The sequence below is a fragment of the Enhydra lutris genome, unplaced genomic scaffold (genome assembly GCF_002288905.1).
Source record: "Enhydra lutris kenyoni isolate GAN:26980312 unplaced genomic scaffold, ASM228890v2 scaffoldscaffold21, whole genome shotgun sequence".
In the NCBI taxonomy this organism is placed as follows: Eukaryota; Metazoa; Chordata; class Mammalia; order Carnivora; family Mustelidae; genus Enhydra; species Enhydra lutris.
Window position 1 is genome coordinate 65,512,789 of NW_019154105.1, and position 18,065 is coordinate 65,530,853.

General features: G+C 53.8%; 1 protein-coding gene across 5 annotated transcripts in view; it reads left to right on the top strand.

Annotated features, from left to right (window-relative positions):
• The window catches only part of LOC111149332 (TBC1 domain family member 14), a 102,591-nt gene that overhangs the window by 4,057 nt on the left and 80,469 nt on the right, over positions 1 to 18,065 (top strand). For 3 of the 5 annotated variants that reach the window (XR_002640757.1, XM_022506324.1, XM_022506329.1), the window contains exons 1-2: positions 780 to 887; positions 7,378 to 8,116. Coding sequence is in view for 4 of the 5 variants with exons in the window: in XM_022506324.1 (XP_022362032.1) it covers positions 7,395 to 8,116 (722 nt within the window). In the remaining variant the exon portion in view is untranslated. Of the gene's footprint in view, positions 1 to 779; positions 888 to 7,377; positions 8,117 to 18,065 lie in introns of those variants that run through there. The other 2 variants (XM_022506328.1, XM_022506327.1) reach the window with 1 other exon arrangement.

Genomic DNA, 18,065 nt, shown 5'->3' on the forward strand with positions numbered 1-18,065 from the left:
CAGTGAAAGTTACATGTCTTCTCTTTTGGGTTGTGGAAGAGCCTTTGGGGACCCTCAACAGCTTACCCCCAGTTTCTGCCTGGCTTGCTGATGGGCCAAAACTTACTTAAACAACATTCTGTTACGTTCTAGGCACCTGAAAGTTGCTGTTCACCTCCCAGAGGAATATATTGAACTTCTAGGAAATCCTTTTTTGGGATTGTTTTTATCCTGAAGAAGAACCCATTTAAAAATCAAATTACTTTTATGGTTGACGTTTCCATTGTGCATAATGCAAATTGAGCCATTTTTCTTGGCCCTGGTGCAGTGGGAAGAGTGAGCCCACAGGAGCCCTCCCCAGGTTGGACCATGCACAGGGCGCATCATTACACAAGCCCCTTGCGTCTTGCCTCCTTATCCTCGAGGTGGTAATGATGGTGCCAGGAACTCCTGGGGTTGTCATGAAGGTTACAGAGATGGTGGGTGTGAACTTTGAACACTGTGCCTGACGTACAAGGCAGACCCGGGGAGCAGAGGCAGCTGCTCATGTTAATTGTTGACGCCAAAGCACCTGAGTTCCAGAACGGCCTGTGCCTTTCTCTCCCGGGTCCTTTTTGTCTCGGCCACGACCTTAGAGAAAGTGACTCAGCATGGTTGGTGGTCCTGGAGCCCTCTACAAAGCCAGCTGATTCATGTGGGTGATGCCCCGGAGATCAGGGGGCTTTCCTGGGTGGTAGGACCTTATTTCAGAGGCTTAACTAGCCGGTTTCTCCTGACTGGTCCTGTCCTTCAGGGTCAAGATGAAGGCCCGCCAGGAGGCTGGTGGTCTCACCAGAATTCTCCCCAGGAGGCATGAAGGACCCCGAGGAGCCTCGTGAGGAATGACGTGGGTGTTGGAGAGAGAACAGGTAGGGCCTCACCTGTACCATCATGGGCAGGTCACTGTATCAGGCTCAAGCCGGCTTTGTTCCTATCTGGGAAATGGCAGAAGACAGTCTGCTTTTTCACAGGAAGAATGAGGATTTAGGGAGGTTCTCGATGTCTGTTAGGGCTGCGTGAATAGCCCAGTTGTCTGAGGGGCCTTGGAGTCACGAACTTGGGTTCAGGCCCCTGTTGCTGCCACATAAAAGCAGAGCCCTTGGGTAAGCCATGGACATCAGTGTCCTCCTCTGTACAGTGGGGACAATACCTAGCATGTAGAATTGTTGAGGGCTGTAAAGCAGGAGACCATTTTAGGAGCTTAGCACAGGGCCTGGTACTCATTAAATTGTAGCTTTATGGTGATGCTCTGGGGTCTTTGGTGTTGCAGACCTGGTCCTATCCTCTTGAAGCTTTGGCTCTGTGACAGGTGGCTTCTGAGGCTGTGGCTGACAGAAAGGAGCAATGTCTGTCTTCTCTTAAGATTAAGGGTACGGAGGGGCGCCTGGTGGCTCAGTTGTTGAAGCATCTGACTCTTGGTTTCAGTTCAGGCCATGATCTCAGGGTCTTGGGATCGAGCCTCGTGGTGGGCTTTGCACTCAGAGTGGAATCTGCTGGAGATTCTCTCCATGTGTTTGCGTGTACGCTCTCTCTCACTATCCCTCTCCCTCTCTCTCTCTCTCTCTCTAAAATAAATCTGTTAAAAAAAAAAGAGTAAGGGGATACGGAAATCAGTGGCAGAGCTGGGCTGATGGGATGCTTGGCAGCAAAGGCAGGCGCGTCCTCTGTGGAGGCTCGGGGAGAGGCACGGTGTCAGTGGTGCTGGTGGGGGTGTGAGGAAGCGGCCCCCAGCAGCAGCCAGTGAGGACCCCAGATGGGGAGGGCGCCGGGGAGTGCCATAGGCAGGAAGCAGCTGCAGGCAGGTGAGCACCAGAGGATGTCTGCATGGATGGGCAGCACCCTTTCTCCCCGAAGCTGCCCGAAAGTAGAGGTGTGCCAGCTGGGGACATAACTCAGTCATTTGGGTTTGGCCTCATAAACCGTTTGTTTACGAAGGCATGGTCAAGACCTTGTCACTGCTTTTTAAAGAAAAGCAAATTAAACTGTTGTTCAGGACGGACTTGTTTTCCAAAGTCTCATTCAGAGTCACTGGCAGAGCTGCCATGGGCTTTCGGACTTGTCTGGAAGGCCTAGCCCGGGCGGGGTGAGAGGTGCAGGTCTGGCGGGCGGGGTGAGAGGTGCGCTGTCTCTTGGGGCGGTAAATAGGATGCAGATTCTTCTTGCTGCCTGGAGGGAGAAAGCCTTCCTCTGATCTGTACTTGACGTCTTATGGGTTTTTCCTTTGTCTGGGAGGTGACGGCTAGTCATCCTTAAACTTGTATCCCATGGCTGGCCACCTGGGTCTGGAGGAGATGGAGGGCCTGCGGGGTCTGCCGTGGCCACTGCTGGAGGGGATTGTCCCAGGCTTCGGGAAGCCGGTGTAGAGGGAAGAATTCTCTCACTTTGACCGTTCCTCCCAGAGTGGTGGGCAGCCAACGGGGCATGGGATGGTCATGCCTGGCTTGCTGCCGGGAACTTGATTGGGGGGGGTGCATTTCTTTCTCATCTCCTTGGGTTCAGGGCTCACCTTGTTCTTGAAGCAGAACCCATTCGCCATAGATGTTTCTTGGACGGACTGTCCCGGAAACCTGCCCTCTTAGAACCTAGTTGTTAGTAATAATTAACTCAGCAAGTAGATTTTTGAATCCTTAATCCATGCAAGGCATTTGGCCAGACAGTGGTATCTGGAACCTGTTAGCTCCATGCCTGCCTGGGCTTAGAAACCCTCAGAGGGCCAGGGGAGCAGCGGAGGGCCAAGGGGAGCAGTGGAGGGCCAAGGGGAGCAGTGGACGGGGAGCAGCAGAGTGCCAGGGGAGCAGCGGGATAGACAGTTGTCTCAGGTGTGGCCAAAAGGAGCCTCAGAGAAGGGAGGACCTGCAGCCTCCTGGGGGAGCAGGGGAAAGCTTCTCAGGGGAGGTGGCCTTGGGAATGTGCTGTGTCTTTTTGTGGCACCTGCTGCCACATCCCCAGGGATGCTGGTGGCCCTGACCATGGGGTTTTGAGAGAGGCAAGGGTGACCACATGAGGCTGCTGAGGCTGTCAAGGCCAGGGTGGGAGGGCTCTGTGCCAGCTCAGGGAATTTAGGCTGATCCTGTCTTTAGAAAATGTGTGACTTGGAGGCAGGCCATCTGCAGCTGGCCTCTTGGCAGGCGTCCAACAGCCACCCTGCAGCCTCTCCGAGAAGCGAGTGCTTTGTGCGTGCAGCCCCCCTTTGGGGCACGCTCGGAAGGCAGGTGCTCTGGCCAGGGGCTTCTGGTTTCCTAGGACTGGTGGCCCCAGGCGGAGGGGTTTGAGGACAGGCGGCCTGGGCCCTTGTGGGGTTTGGTTTGTGAGTCTGCTGCAAGCAGCAGGACATGTTTGCTTTAAGCTTATGTCCCTGCAGGCCGCCAGCCTTGTTTGTGGGGTTTAAGGAACTTCACTTGGACTTGGACCGAGGGAGGTGCCAAAGGTCATTCATCTTCTCCCTGGAAGACGCCCTTGTTCTGCAGGCCAGGGCCCCAGCAGAGAGGAGAGAGGGGTGCAGAGGAGGCCACGGCCAGGCGGCTTTGGACCCTGTCACCCCAGGTTTGGTGCCCTCGTGCTCTTGGGGTGGCGGTTCTGGGAAGGGGTCCCTGCATCCACTCGGCACACTTTTTGTGTCCCGTGACTTCTCGTCTCAGAATTGCTGTCTGCAGGCACCTGTGCAGGTCCTGCAGCTCCTCGCACGACGGCGGGGGAGGGAATTCCTGTCTACTGGGCCTAGACTGTGGTTGGACGGGGGAGAGCAGGTGCCCCCACCGAGCCCTCTCGTTGTCTGTATCCCTGTATCGCCCACTTTCCTGCCAGCCGGGGGGGAAGCTGAGGCCCAGGAAGGTTACACTTTCTCCCTGTGGTAAGCGGCGGAGCCAGAATGTCAGCCAGTCCAGGCACCCAGGTTCCATCGCCGTGTGTGGTGAGGGTTTCCTCCGGTGCTTCTGGCTTTTTGCCAGTTTGACCTGTCAGACTATTGATGGCTTTTTGATGATTCTAATCACTCTCAACATTGCAAGAGATTAGCTCTTCACTGTGTGCTAGAAATGTTTCTTGCTGTATTTTCCTCTTAATTAAAAAAATGTCGAAGTCTTGGGGCGCCTGGGTGGCTCAGTGGTTTACGCTTCTGCCTTTGGCTCGGGTCATGATCTCAGGGTCCTGGGATGGATCCCCAGATTGGGCTCTCTGCTCAGCGGGGAGCCTGCTTTCCCCCCTCTCTCTCTGTCTGCCTCTGCCTGCTTGTGATCTCTGTCTGTCAAATAAATAAATAAAACCTTAAAAAAAAAAAGTCAAAGTCTCAAGTGTATGTGCATTTGAATCTCCCTGTGTCTCCCTGTTGGGACTCCTGTTGTTCCACTGCATGGCTGGGTTCAGGGATTTCCTAGGGCAGGGGCCCCAATATTGGCAGCGGCTTTGGCTGGAGGAGCCCAGGCCTGGGGACTCGGGGTGGTGGCTGCAGCCCAGGAAACCGAGGGCAGTGGGAACTGTGGCCTGAAAATGTGTTCATGTGTGCTGAGGTGGTGCCCAGAGTCTTCCAGAGGATGGACTGAGGTTTTGCTCACTAGGTTAGAGAAGCACTTGATGGAATACATTTATAATTTTGTTTCTGTATTTAATCCTCATTTTGTGTTTTTGTTTTGGTGTAGTGCAGTGTAGTTCTACCTTGTAAGAAAAAAATCGATAATTGATCAGTGCAACATCGTGGTTTAATAACCCTTCCTCACTCACCGGGTCATATTTCAAGATTTTATATTGAGTTCTGTTTCTGAATTCTGCATTTTGATTCATTCCTTCATATTTTTTTTAATTTTTTATTTTAAAGATTTTATTTATTTGAGAGACAGAGAGAGAGAATGAACCAGGGGGAGGGGCAGAGGGAGAGGGAGAATCAGACTCCCTGCTGAGCAGGGAGCCTGATGTGGGGCTCGATCCCAGGATCCTGAGATGATGACCTGAGCCGAAGGAAGATGCTTAACAGACTGAGCCACCCAGGCGCCCCACATTCCTTCATATTTTTATTTTTTCTTCAGTGCTGCACTGTCAGGCTGGTTGCTTCGAATTCTGGGAGGGAGGGAAATGACCCCCTCCCTGGTTCTTCTAATGAATTTGCTTTTGCTGTGTTGACTGGAGAAGGGCCAGGCTTCCTGAAGGGGAGCGGGAAGGCTCAGTGACACCCGAAAAGGAGTGGCTATCATTGTTCTCACTGTGCTTCAGAACCTTTCCCCACTGACTCTTTGATGATGGCGGCCACCAGCAGAGCGCTGGCTGGGCCCTCTGCCTTTAGATGCTTTTCTCATGGTAGTGGACTTAATTCTCCCTGGGCAGTCAGTACAGTGGGGATTAGAGCCCAGGAAAAGTCCCATTAAAACCCAAGAAAGTGGGGCGACTGATGGCTTAGTCGATTAAGTGTCTGCCTTCAGCTCGGTCATGATCTCAGGGTCGTGAGATCAAGCCCTGCACTAGTGTCCATGCTGGGTGTGGAGCTTACTTAAAAAACAAAAAACCAAAAAACAACCCAAAGTACCATTCTTTATGTTGTTCTACACTGTGGATCAGATTTCTTTTTTCTTTTTTAAGATTATTTATTTATTTGTCATCGAGAGAGCACAAGCAGGGGAGCGGCAGGCAGAGGGAGAAGCAGGCTCCCCGCTGAGCAGAGAGCCCGATGCAGGATTCAATCCCAGGACCTGAGATCATGACCTGAGCTTCGGCTCAGGGCTGCTCCCTATCAGACTGAGCCACCCAGGCGTCCCCGTGGAGCAGATTTCAATAACCCCACCAGATTTCTCTAGTTTTGATGTTTTGAAGGACAGTGGAAGGTGGTTTAACCTACTCCAGGGTTCTCTGTCTAATGGGGGCTGTGCTGTCCCAGGCTGTGTGCCTCCTGCGCCATCAAGTCCACCCGTTTCTTAGGCCAGAGAACCGTAGGCAGGTGTGTGTGTGTGTGTGTGTGTCTCTGACAGCTTTGACTCTTGTCACTCAAGTCTTTATTGTAGGTTTATGGTCTTTATTTTTCCTTTTTAAATTTTATTTATTTATTTACTTATTTGGAGAGAGTAGGGAGCAGCAGGCAGAGGGAGAAGCAGACTCCCTATTGAGCAGGGAGCCTGACGCAGGGCTGGATCCCAGGACCCCGGGTTCATGACCTGAGCCCAAGGCAGATGCTTAACTGACTGAGCCACCCAGGTGACCCATTGTTTTTCCTTTATTATCTGCCTTCCTGAGGCAGCCTTCTACCTGGGTTTTTATGACTCCACACTAAGCTATTCATCCACCGGGGATGGCCTGTTTTTGGGGTCAGTCCCATACATCCTGGCTGTGCTGCTAAATAACGCTATGATCTTGGAGCTATTTCTTGACCTCACTGAGGTTTCCTTGGTTTCCTCCACGGTAATGGGGGTAATATGCCCGGCCTTGTGGATATGTGGAGGGCCATGGCTGACTTGGATGTGGTTGGGGCCATCTCACAGCATGTGGCATACACAATGTATCTTGCTTCCTGTCTTGATGAGGACACCTGGGTTTTAATGCTGTCTTGGAACAGGTAGCACTTGACTTACATGTGGGTTATGAATTCACGTACTTTTGACAGAGGTGTTCTATTATTTATTTATTTATTTATTTATTTTTAAGATTTTATTTATTTATTTGACAGAGAGAGAGAGATCACAAGTAGGCAGAGAGGCAGGCAGAGAGAGATGGGGAAGCAGGCTCCCCCCCTGAGCAGAGAGCCCAATTCGGGGCTCGATCCCAGGACTCGGAGACCATGACCTGAGTTGAAGGCAGAGGCTCCACCCACTGAGCCACCCAGGCGCCCCAGGTGTTCTGTTATTTTTTTTTATTTTTTATGTAGGCTCCACGCCCAGTGCAGAGCCCAGTGTGGGACTCAAACTCACCACCGTGAACTCAAGACCCGAGCTCAGATCAAGAGGGGCCGCTCCACCCACTGAGCCACCGTGGCGCCCCTTCTGTTTATCATTTTTCAAAAACTATGAAAAGCAAATAACCCTTTCTCTGCCTGGGCCTGTCCTCACACCCGCTGTACCAGCCCAGGGAGTCAGACACGTGACTGGTGGGGTGCTGGTGATGAAGAGCAAGGTGATTGTTGAAGTACTGTTTTACCCTACCTGTAGCCTTTGTTGGGGTTATTGTCCCATTGTTTTTTATTTTTTAGAAGATTATATTTCATATCGTGGTGATACATGCTAGAACTGTAGCTTCTGGTTCTGCATTAAAACTTGGCTATGTAGGACTTTTTTCAAGGATTTGTCCCTAAAAAGGGCATCAGAACTTTCAAGCTCTATGGCAGAGGAGTGTGTCTTAGGCTTTTATAGCTACTGTCTTAATTTCCATCTTTGTGTTTTTTTCTAGTTCCTCCTCGGACCAAGATGACTGATGGAAACCTGTCCACCTCTACAAATGGCATAGCCTTGATGGGCGTTCTGGGTGGTCGGCCGGGAAACCACATTCAGAATTTGCAGCACTTGACTCTCAAGGCCCCCCGATCCCTCTCGTTGCCAGAGTATGGGCCCAGGCTGAAGCTTGGTCCTGTAGACGATCGGCACAGCCTCAAGTCTGTGGACTCCGGCATTCCCACCCTCGAGATCAGTAACCCGGAACCCGTCCCCTGCAGCGCGGTCCACGTGAAGAGGAAGCCGTCGGAGCCGGAGATCGTCCCTGAGCGAGCTTGCCAGAGTGCTTGCCCACTGCCATCCTACACGCCCCCGGCTACTGGAGGTGCCGAGTGGGAGCAGAGCGTGCGGAAGTCGTCCACATTCCCCAGGACGGGCTATGACTCAGTGAAGCTCTACAGCCCCACCTCCAAAGCCCTGAGCCGCAGTGATGATGTGTCCGTGTGCAGCGTGTCCAGTCTTGGCACGGAGCTATCAACCACGCTGTCCGTCAGCAACGAGGACATTTTGGACCTCGTGGTCACGAGCAGCTCCAGTGCCATCGTGACCCTGGAGAGCGACGATGACCCGCAGTTCACGGATGTCACCTTGAGCTCTGTCAAGGAAACCCGTGAGCTGCGCCAGCAGGACTGTGCGGATGGAACCGAGGATGGGAGTAAACTGAAAATTTTGGGACCACTTAGCAGCTTCTTTACCAGGTAACACCATTTTGTCTCCACGAGAGTTGGGTTCGCTGAACCGGCTGCTCTGTTCTCGTCTGAAATGTGCTGTGTGCTTCCTGTCTTGCCAAGCAGGCCCCAAGTCCTACAGGTGACCGTGATTTCTGCCCAGAGCCTGGAACCAGGTGCAGTGGTGGGTAGGACTGGTTTGGAGGTGACCCTACTGTCTGAGCCCTCACTGCTCGCCGTCACCTCTGTGTCCTTCCCTGGCTCCCTCGCACACTTTGTTGTCATTTCCCGGCTTCTGAGTGGCTGTGGCATAGGGTGACCCATAAGTGGCCAGTGCTAACAGATTGGCAGCCTTACTCTGTCAGCCTTGTCCTCTGAAGGGCCCTTTACGCTCGGGGTTAAGCTCAGGGTTAGGAACCAACATCCCCCCCTTGGACCCTGCCGGCCTAACATAGTTCTGGTGTTGCCAGGCAGCCCTGGCCACGTGCCCCCACAGGGCTGTGTGCCGGGCCCGTGTTCTGACGCTGGCCCTGCCCTGCGGCTTCTGCTTTCCCCCCAGGCTGGCACCAGGCCACTCGGTTGCCAAACCAGGGCCTGTGGGGCCCCTGTGTCTCACCTTTAGCCCCGGGGTGCACAGCTCCCACGGGGCCTGCTTCTTACCTATCCTCTTGTGCTTTCATTCAACAAGTGTGTGTGTCCCCAGCTCTTAGTAAGGGACTGTGGGAGGGGTGTGTGCATCGAAGTGTTACAGGAACTGACTTTGGGTCGGGTGCATGGGCAGGGGACACATCAGTCGTATAAATAGCCGGGGGCCTCTGGGCTGTGCCATGCTGTGGGGAAGGGCACGGGGGCGGGGGGGGCGTGTGAGTCGCTGTGCAGGGAAGTGGTGACCTGTCCCTAACTGCCTGTTGGGGGACCCATTGCTGTGATCAGCGCAGCTGCCCCCCGCATGTGTGTACTGTAGCAAAGCCCAGGGAGGACACTTTGTGGTACTGGGTGTCTCCTTTTTCCTTTTTAAAGATTTATTTATTTATTTGGGAGAGAGAGAGCTCAAGTGAGGAAAGGGGCAAAGGGACGAGGAGAATCTCCAGCAGACTCCCTGTTGAGTGTGGAGCCCGACCTGGGGCTTGATCCTGCAACCCTGAGCTGAAATCAAGAGTCAGATGCTTGACTGACCGAGCCAGCCAGATGCACCTGGTTGTCCATTAGAGGTGGTGTGCTGTGCTGGTGGGCATCCACTGGAGACATCTGTGGCTGTGGGCTTGAAGCATAACTCACCGCAGCCCCAGCTGCTTCACCGTCTGAATGTGGGCATCGTCCTGAGTGAGCCTGAGACCAGTTTTGAGTGAAAAGATGTCCAGTGCAGGCTGTGGTTCATGGGGGATCTCTTCTCTTCAATGTGCTGACAGTCAGGTGTGAGGCCTCTGTGGTCCTGGAGCTCTGTAACCCAGGACCGCCTTCAGTGGGAGGCGCCCAGGAGCTCTGGGGGCAACAGTCACCGTCCCTTCTGCGGCCATCGCCCCAGAATCTGTGGTTGTGGTTCTGACTAGCATGGCCGAGCTGTTCTCTTTACTCAGGTCAGTGTTTTCAGCATTCTAGGTCTGTAGATCCCACCTGGGTGCCTGGGACACGTGGGGTCCTCAGGATCCATCCCAGAACTCCAGAATCCGAATCTCAGGGGAAGGGCTGGGGAGACCATGTGGGGGTTCTTGGCAAATTTGGAAACGTGGTTCAGAGTGGGGGTGGCTGGGAAGCAGCCTAGAGGAAAGAGCTGAGCTTTGGACTGAACACACCTGCACCTGTGTCCTTGCTGTGTGACCTTGAACAGGTCACTTCACCTGTCTGAGTTGGCTCTCTCACCTCTCAGATCGCATTGAGTAAGTGCCCTGCCCAAGGTGCCCATTATGTTGTTGAGCAAAAGGTCCGCTTCTGAGACCTACTTCGTGTGGCAGTCACGGGAATGAAGTGGGTCCACGTGTGTGACCGTCATGGCTGCGCCTGGCTCTGGCCGCTGCCTTGTCTCACCGGGATGGAGCCTTCTCTCCCTTTGGAAGGAAACACTGCCAGTTACTTGGATCGTTGCTGAGGCTACTGTTCTTTTTTAATTGACGCGTAGTGGACTATGCTGTTATGCTGGTTTCAGGTGTAAGACAGCATGACTGGACTTTCACGCGTGTTCCTAAGTGATCGTCGAGCTGGATCTCAGTACCGTCTGTCACCATTCAAAGCTGTTACCTGGTGTCGGCTACATTCTGTTCCCTGTGTTGTGCGCTGTGTTCTTTTGTTTTATTTAGTTTATAACTGGAAGTTTGTACCTCTAGATCCCCCTCCCCTATTCGGCCCGTCCTCCTCCCCACCAGATTGCTCTTCATTTCGCAGTCTGTTCTTGTGTTGTTCTGTATTTTAGAGTCTGCACGTAAGGGAAATTATATAGTATGGTAAAGCTTCTGTTTCTTGAAAATCTTTTGTAGCTTTGTGCCGCAGAAATGAAATGTCTCCTCTTTGTTTTATTCTCTGGTTCTTGTCTCCTTAGCCCTTTCATAAAACATTAAAAAAAAATTTTTTTTTTAAATTCTATTTATTTATTTAAGGAATCTCTACACCCAACATGGGGCTGGGACTCCCGATCCTGGGATCAACAGTTGCGTGCTCCACTGACTGAGCTGGTCAGACACCCCCTCGTTTACCCTTTTAATGGCTGTGACATTATTGTGAGCCATTATTAAGCACTTTGGGGAAGCAGGTGGAATGTTAATGGCAAATGGATCAAAGTTTGTGATCTCCTGGGCTGAGTCTAGTGAGTTTTTGTGTCCTACAGTCTTTAGGTGTTAGAGGAGCTTTCCATCTCAAATTCCTTTGAGGGGAAGAGGGTTCTGTGGCAAGGGTGTTTGGAACCCACTACACGTTTTACAGGTGAGTCACACAGGGGGGCCTGCTCACAGTAAGGCCTGTATGAGTTTTGTAGAGGGCAGGGCTGGGGCTAGAGCTGCACTCTGGGGTTTCTGGCCCAGCCTTCTGAGTCCTCCTGTTTCTCTGCTTCATCCCTTGACCCAGGCGACTTCCTTTACCTTTGTGCTTCTCTGTTCTCCTTGTCCTCACTGAGTCAATTTCTAGGAAATTGTAGGAGGAAGTGTGGGTAGCAGTGGAAGGCTCATCTGGGAGAATGGGGCTCAGAGGAGGGGTTGGATGCATTCACGAAACGAACTTGTGGCCCGAAGGGGCAGACTGGTTGGTGGCCCTGACTGCTTGATGATGGTGGTCTGGGAGAGACAGGAGCAGAGAAGGGACAGGATGGCAGGCTGGGCCTGATCACTGTGGACCCAGCTCCCTCTGTTGCTTTGACCTGCTCTCCATCTGGACTGTCGGAAGCCCTGTGGTACTGATGCCGCCTTGAGCTGAGAGGTGGTCCTGGGCCTTCAGGGACTCATGGCTGGTGGGGAGGACAGAGCAGGCGCGGCGAGGGTAGGGGGGCATGAGTGCAGTCATGAGGGTGTGAGCCTATGAGCCTTTGGCTCTCCTGCTTAGTAGCTGTGTGACCTTCGGCAAGTCATTTTACTCTCCTCTGAACTGTTAAATGGGGGCATGAAACTGTAAAGTTAGAGATCAAATCAGTAAGCCTTTAGCACACTCCCTGAGAAGTAGTAAGTAGGGGCTCTCTGTGATGCTAACAGAAATGTTACCACTTCTAGGAAATAAGTTTTTCTGAAGCTTTCTCTGGTTCTTATCCTAATGTGGTGCTTACTTTGATCAAAAGTTGTGATGGAAAAAGTTAAATCAGGATGTCTGCACTGTTGACATTTTGGGGTGGTTGAATCTTTGTGGTGGGGGCTGTCCTAACAGCCTCCCTGGCTTATGTCCCCAAGATGCCAGGAGCCCTTCACAGGGTCGTACCGGGTGCTGCCTTCTGTCCCAGGCAGGGAGGGCTGGGAGGGGCGGGCAGGATCACCCAGCCTGTGAGAACCACCCCGCTGGCAGGTGTAGACGTTGGTGTCTGTTTCCCTGAAGGAAATATACTGATGTCACATAATTGGAGCAGGATCCCCTCTTGTTTGGAGAGAGGGCCTGTGTTAAGGGGTTCTGTTTCACCTGTGTAGTTGAACAGTGTTTGTGTAGACGAGAGGAATCCAGTAATACACGTGTTTTCCACAGGAGACGGCTTGTTTCTGCAAAGGCAGGGTTTCCCGGCTGTTAATCTTCACCACGGGCCTGGGGGCCTGGCCTGGAAGGTGATTATCTGCTTTGCCCACTTACGGCTTTTTCAGGCAGCTCTGTATGCTGCTCTCAGCAGAGACTGGGTGTCCTTGCTGAGGAGCCATGCTTGGGCTGTAGTGGAAGCAGATGGAGGTTCTTGCAGGGGGAGGGAGGATGGAGAGCTGCCGGGGTGGGAGAGGCTGGGAGATGTGGTGCCCCGGCTGTGTTCTGAACTGCTCCCACCCCCCAATCACCTCCCCCCACCCTGGTCGAGAGCCCCTAGGGACGCAGTCTGCATGGGGCTCACCCCAGCAGTGGGGGCCTGTGACAGAGTGAGCAGGGTGCTGGGTGAGCTGGAGCTGCTCCGACCCAGGTTCAAACCTCGGCTCTGCCATTTTTGGCTTGTGTGACCCCAACAACTCCCCTCTGGTCTGTGGTCCCCCGTGTGTACGGGGTGGCGGGCGTTCACTGCCGCTCTGGTGAGGAGCGCATGGAGTCTTCAGAGAGACGCCTCAGGACAAAGTCCAGGCCGAGTGCATCCCCAGCTTGCGGCTGGCTTTGTGGGCCTGCGTCTGCTTTTGTTGGGGATTCACATAAGAGTCCACTGTTTTTACGGGTCTGTATAGGGACAAAGGAGAAACCGTTCTTTTGAGAAAAGTCTTTAAGGTATTTTGACTTGGTGTGAATGCGTTCAACTGCAATTCCTCGGCTTTGGGGGTTTGATAGCTTGGAAGGAGCTCTGGACAGTGCTGAGGAGGAAATGTGCTCCTTGCTTTCTTTTTTTCTTTCCTTTTCTTTTTTTTTAAAGAAACTAATTTTTTTAAGGGGGGAGAGAGGGGCGGGAGGAGGGGCAGAGGGAGAGAGAGAACCCAAAGCTCCGAAGCAGGCTCCCTGCCCCGCACAGGGCTTGGCCTCACCATCCTGAGATCATGACCAGAGCCCAAACCAAGAGTTGGACGCTTAACCGACTGGGCCCCCCAGGCCCCCCCTCCTCACTTTCTCTTTGGAGAGGTGAGTTTGTTTATGAGCTGGGCAGAGAAACTTCAGAGGCACAGGGAGTGACAGGTGGTGGCTGCTTCGGGCCCCTCGGAGCACGTGGCCATGGCGGCCTTGCTTGATCTTCAGTCCCGTGGGAGAGAGCGTGTGTGGGTAGGTGGACTCTGCAGGCGGGCTTGCGCCTCATGCGGGCCACTCTCCTTCCTGTGTGTGCCGTCGGGGTCTCTCAGAGCTGGGGTTCTGGATAGGAGTTGGGTGCTGTCAGCTTCTCCCGGGAGGAGCCCACCGAGGCAGGAGGAGGCGGAGAAAGTTAGGCGGTATTGTCCCGTAGGGTGGTGTCAGGGCCGTGTGGCTCTCCAGTGTCGGCCCTGTGCTTGTCCCCTGGCTAGTGCCAGGCCACTGTGGCAGTGGTGGGGTGGAGTGGGAGGGTCCTGACCCTGACTTCTGAGGGTTGGGGGGTGGCTCTGATACAGCAGAGGGCCTAGGGGCCCAGGGTAGAGCCCAAGACTTAGGCCCTCACGGGAAGTGTGAAATCACCTCAGTCCTTGCGTTGTTAGATCCTTTCTGCTTAAACTTTTTCAGGTGGTTTCTATAACCTGTGCTGAAAGCTGATGGATTCAGGTAAGTCCTGTGAGTAATTCTTACTCATAGGTGGGGAGACTGTGGCAGGGGGTGGTTAAGTAGCCCGCAAGGGATACAGCTGGCACTGGGCACAGGACTCCGAACTTAGGGTTCTCATCTGGAGAACAGGAACGAGTTTGGGTGTCAAAGGGAGGAGGTGTACGTGGGTATGAAGCACCAGGCACGCAGGAGGCACACTGTCTACGTTACTAATTGACTTTTGCCCAGATGCGTGTGCACATGCGCTTGTGGTGCACGTGTATGTGTGCGTGCATGATACCCAGGAAACAGCCCTGGCGGGTGATCCCTGGACCTAGCTGTCTGCTGCTGTGTGGGCACGGGTAAGGCGGGCACTCAGCTCTCTGGGGGCTTCCTGTCCTTGTTTGCAGAAGGGGCTCAGGGCACCTGCCTTATGGAGCTGTGAAAAGAAAAAGTAGCCGTGTGACCCCGGTGCTGGGCTCCAAGCACCAGGCAGCAAGGGAGGCCCTGTGGTGTGTGAGGACGGTTCCTAGACAGACGTAGAAGTCCAGAAAGATATACGGAGACTTAGAGGCTGGCAGGTCTTTGAGTGTCTTCCGCATGGACAAGGTCAACATGGTGTCCCGCAGGTGGAAGGATCAACATGTGTGAAGTCATAGGAGTAGGAGAAAGCCCAGTGTTTCTGGGAAAGCACTGTGGCCCAAGGTGCCCAGGATGGAGAGCCGACAGGCTCACATGCCCAACTCCACAGTCCCTGCTCTTTCTACCGGAGACACCACACTACCTCTTTTTAAAAAATTTATTCTTACTTTTAAGTAATCTCTGTGCCCAAGGTGGGGCTCAGATTCAGCACCTGAGCTCCAGAGTCACCTGCTGTATGGACCGAGCCAGCAGGGTGGCCCTGCATGGCCTTTGGGGACATGCGTGCCATGATCAGCTCTGGGGGGTTGCTGGGAGAGCAAGAGGAGATGCGCTGTGCTCGGGCTGGGCAGGGTCTGCAAGTGTGTGGCTGGGGCCAACGGGGGCACTGCTCGCAGGTCAGGGGGTCCGCTCTGCGGCACCCCCTCGGGGCACAGAAGCGTCTTGGTGCGAAGAGGGCATGGTGTGTGAGCAGGTTGGGAAGGCTGTCCTCGCTCACTGAGTCCTGAGGCCTTCCTGGGCTGGCTGTGGGGAGGGGGTGCAGAGCAGAATCAGTGACAGGCCAGGGCAGCCAGGAGCAGGAGAAGCAGAGAAGATTTTGGCAAGGACGCCAGGAGGGCAGCCGCTATTGTATTAAGTACACATCCATGCGGTGTCTCGACGATTCTGAGTACTGTCCTTTGTGCGAGGAGAGTTTTCCCTGGCCCTGTTTGGATGACCCCACTCCTGGGCTTTCAGGCCCTCTAGGACTTCTCGTGCCAGGTGGTGGCTTTTCAGCAGCTCGACCCCAGTGCTATGGAATGCCTGCCTTTTCCGAGCACAGGCTGACCCCGTTGAGCTGCCAGTGGCCCTTGTTACAGCCCCTCCCAGGTCCTTGACGCCCTGACTCCACCTGACCTTCATTTCCAGGGGTTCTTCCGGGGCGGGGATGGGGAGAGCGGCGCGCGGATGGTGCAGCAGCCACAGGCGGCTGGTGTCCATGAGGAGTCCGTCCCAGGAGCTCACTCTGAGCAGCCGAGCTAAGGGCGTGCTGCCTGCCCGAGCTTTGCTTCCTGGTGATGGTGGGCCCCGGCATGATTCCCTGCAGGCCTGGGGGGGGTGCTGTGCACTGTGCTCTGCCCTTCACCATGTTTCTCATCAGACCTATTTTTTTTTTAAGAAACATTTGCCGAGGGGCGCCTGGGGGGCTCAGTTGTTAAGCAAGACTTCTGCTGCCTTCTGCTCAAGTCATGATCCCAGGGTCCTGTGATCGAGCCCCACATCCAGCTCTTTGCTCCATGGGGAGCCTGCTTTTCCCTCTCCATCCGCTGTTCCCCTGCTTGTGTGCTTGCTCCCTCTCTTTCACAAATAAAGAAATAAATAACATTAAAAAAAAATACTTACCAAGCATCTGCCTTTTGCCAAGGCACCGTGCTAGGTTCTTGGGATTCGGCTGTGGACAAGACAAAGACCCTTGTCCCTGAGGAGCTTCTGTTCTAGTGAGAGGAGAGGATAATACCCGAAGTAAGTATGGGGAGCACAGATGTTGATGGTGATGGGTGTTGCCATGGGGAGAACAAGGCAGCGGGGGTAGGAGGAGAGACTGGCCAGGGCGTGCTCTAAAACACACTGGTCAGGCGGGGCCCACGGAAGCAGGGCCTGCCTGGTGCACGAGTGGGAGACACTTCAGCAGAGACGGAGGAGGCAGGGAAGTTGACCCCGCAGACTGCTGGCGAAGCTGAGACAGGCCAGGAAGGGCCCGGGTAGGCCTGTTGACTAGAGAAGAGGACGGAAGCGGGGGGACAGAGTGAGCCATGACAGGGGTGGAGATGAGGTCGGTGGGACCAGGTCCTATGCAGGCCTGCAGGTCGTCAAGAGCTGCCTTTGACCAAGCACGAGGGGAAGAACGGCAGAACATGGGGCAGAGGAGGCGTGCTAGTCTTCTACTAGCTTGCCGCACAGCAAGTGAAAAGTAACCAGATAGCAGATGAAAACGTCAGTGGCCCCTGGTCACATGGCCACGTTCTCTCTGGGGGTCTCACAAGGATGGAACCCAGGAGTTGAGCAGCGGAGAGCAAGGAGCTGTCACCTTCCTGGCTCAGTCAGATCATTGGCAGTGCTTGGTTTCCCATGGTCTTTGGTTCCTCGATGGCCGTCAGCTGGGGCTGCTTCCAGTCCCTAGCTGCTTCTGCTGTGCCTTGTCGTGTGTCCTGGCTGTCTTCAGTGCAGCAACAGGGAACCTCCCCCCCCTTGTGTACAGTCCTTCTCCCACTTTGACTCTCTCTTGCCAGGGAGAGCCCTGGTTCTTAAGGGCTCACTGATGAGATGAGGCCAACCAAGAATAACCTCCCTTTCCCGAAATTTCTGTGCCGTACGACAGCTGACCATGGGAGTGACTGTCCGACACAGTCATGGTTTATACCCACACTGAGGGTTGCTGGGGAGGTGGGGGCAGCGGCGTACCCTGGAAACCAGTGTGGGGTGAGTTTGAGAAAGAGTTAGAGGAGGGGACTTGCTATTAGCAAAGGCAGATGGGAGCAAACACGTGAGGTGACAGCCTGATGAAGACGTGGAATGAGGGGTCTTTCTTTTCTCTAGGGCTGGAGAAGCGGGGATTTCTGTTTACTGTTAAGAATAGCCTAGCAGGGACGCCTGGGTGGCTCGGTTGGTTAAGCGGTTGCCTTCGGCTCAGGTCATGATCCCAGTGTCCTGGGATCGAGTCCCACTTCGGGCTCCTTGCTCAGCAGGGAGCCTGCTTCTCCCTCTGCCTCTGCCTGCCTCTCTGTCTGCCTGTGCTCGCTCTTTCTGATAAATAAATAAATCTTAAAAAAAAAAAAAAAAAAAAAAAAAAGAATAGCCTAGCAAAAGAGCAGATGCAGATGTAACCAGAGAGAGGAGGCCTTGCAGAGAGGTGTCCTTCAGTGGCCTCCAAAGGAGCGGGGTCTGGTGCTCACGCGACACACTGGCTTCAGCTGCATGGAATCGTCTAGATTAAGAAGTGGTGAAGCAGAGGATGTTGGCACCAGGGCCGGAGGACAGATGTGGCCGTGGGGGTCTGTGGGAGTCCTTGCCTTCTTTATTTAGTGAATGTGGACTACTTTATTGTCTTTAGTGCTGTGTCATTGTTTTTCTGTGTGTGAATATAGATTTTTAATTTCAGCATATTTCCTTTTTTAACTGTCTTAGAGCAGTTTTATATCACAGCAAAATTAAGCAGAAAGTGCGGAGTTGGGGAGCCTGGGTGGCTCAGTGGTTTAAGCCTCTGCCTTCGGCTCAGGTCATGATCTCAGGGTCCTGGGATCGAGCCCTGCATGGGGCTCTCTGCTCAGCGGGGATCCTGCTTCCCCTCTCTCTCTCTCTCTGCCTCTCTGCCTTCTTGTGATCTCTGGCGGTCAAATAAATAAATAAAATCTTAAAAAAAAAGTGCAGAGTTGGGGCGTCTGGCTGGCTCAGTTGGTAGGGCATGCGACTCTTGATCTTGGGGTTGTGAGTTCAAGCCCCAGGTTGGGCGTGGAGCCCACTTAAAAAAAGAGAGAGAGTGCAGAGTTCCCATAGAATGCCCACCTGCCAGCCG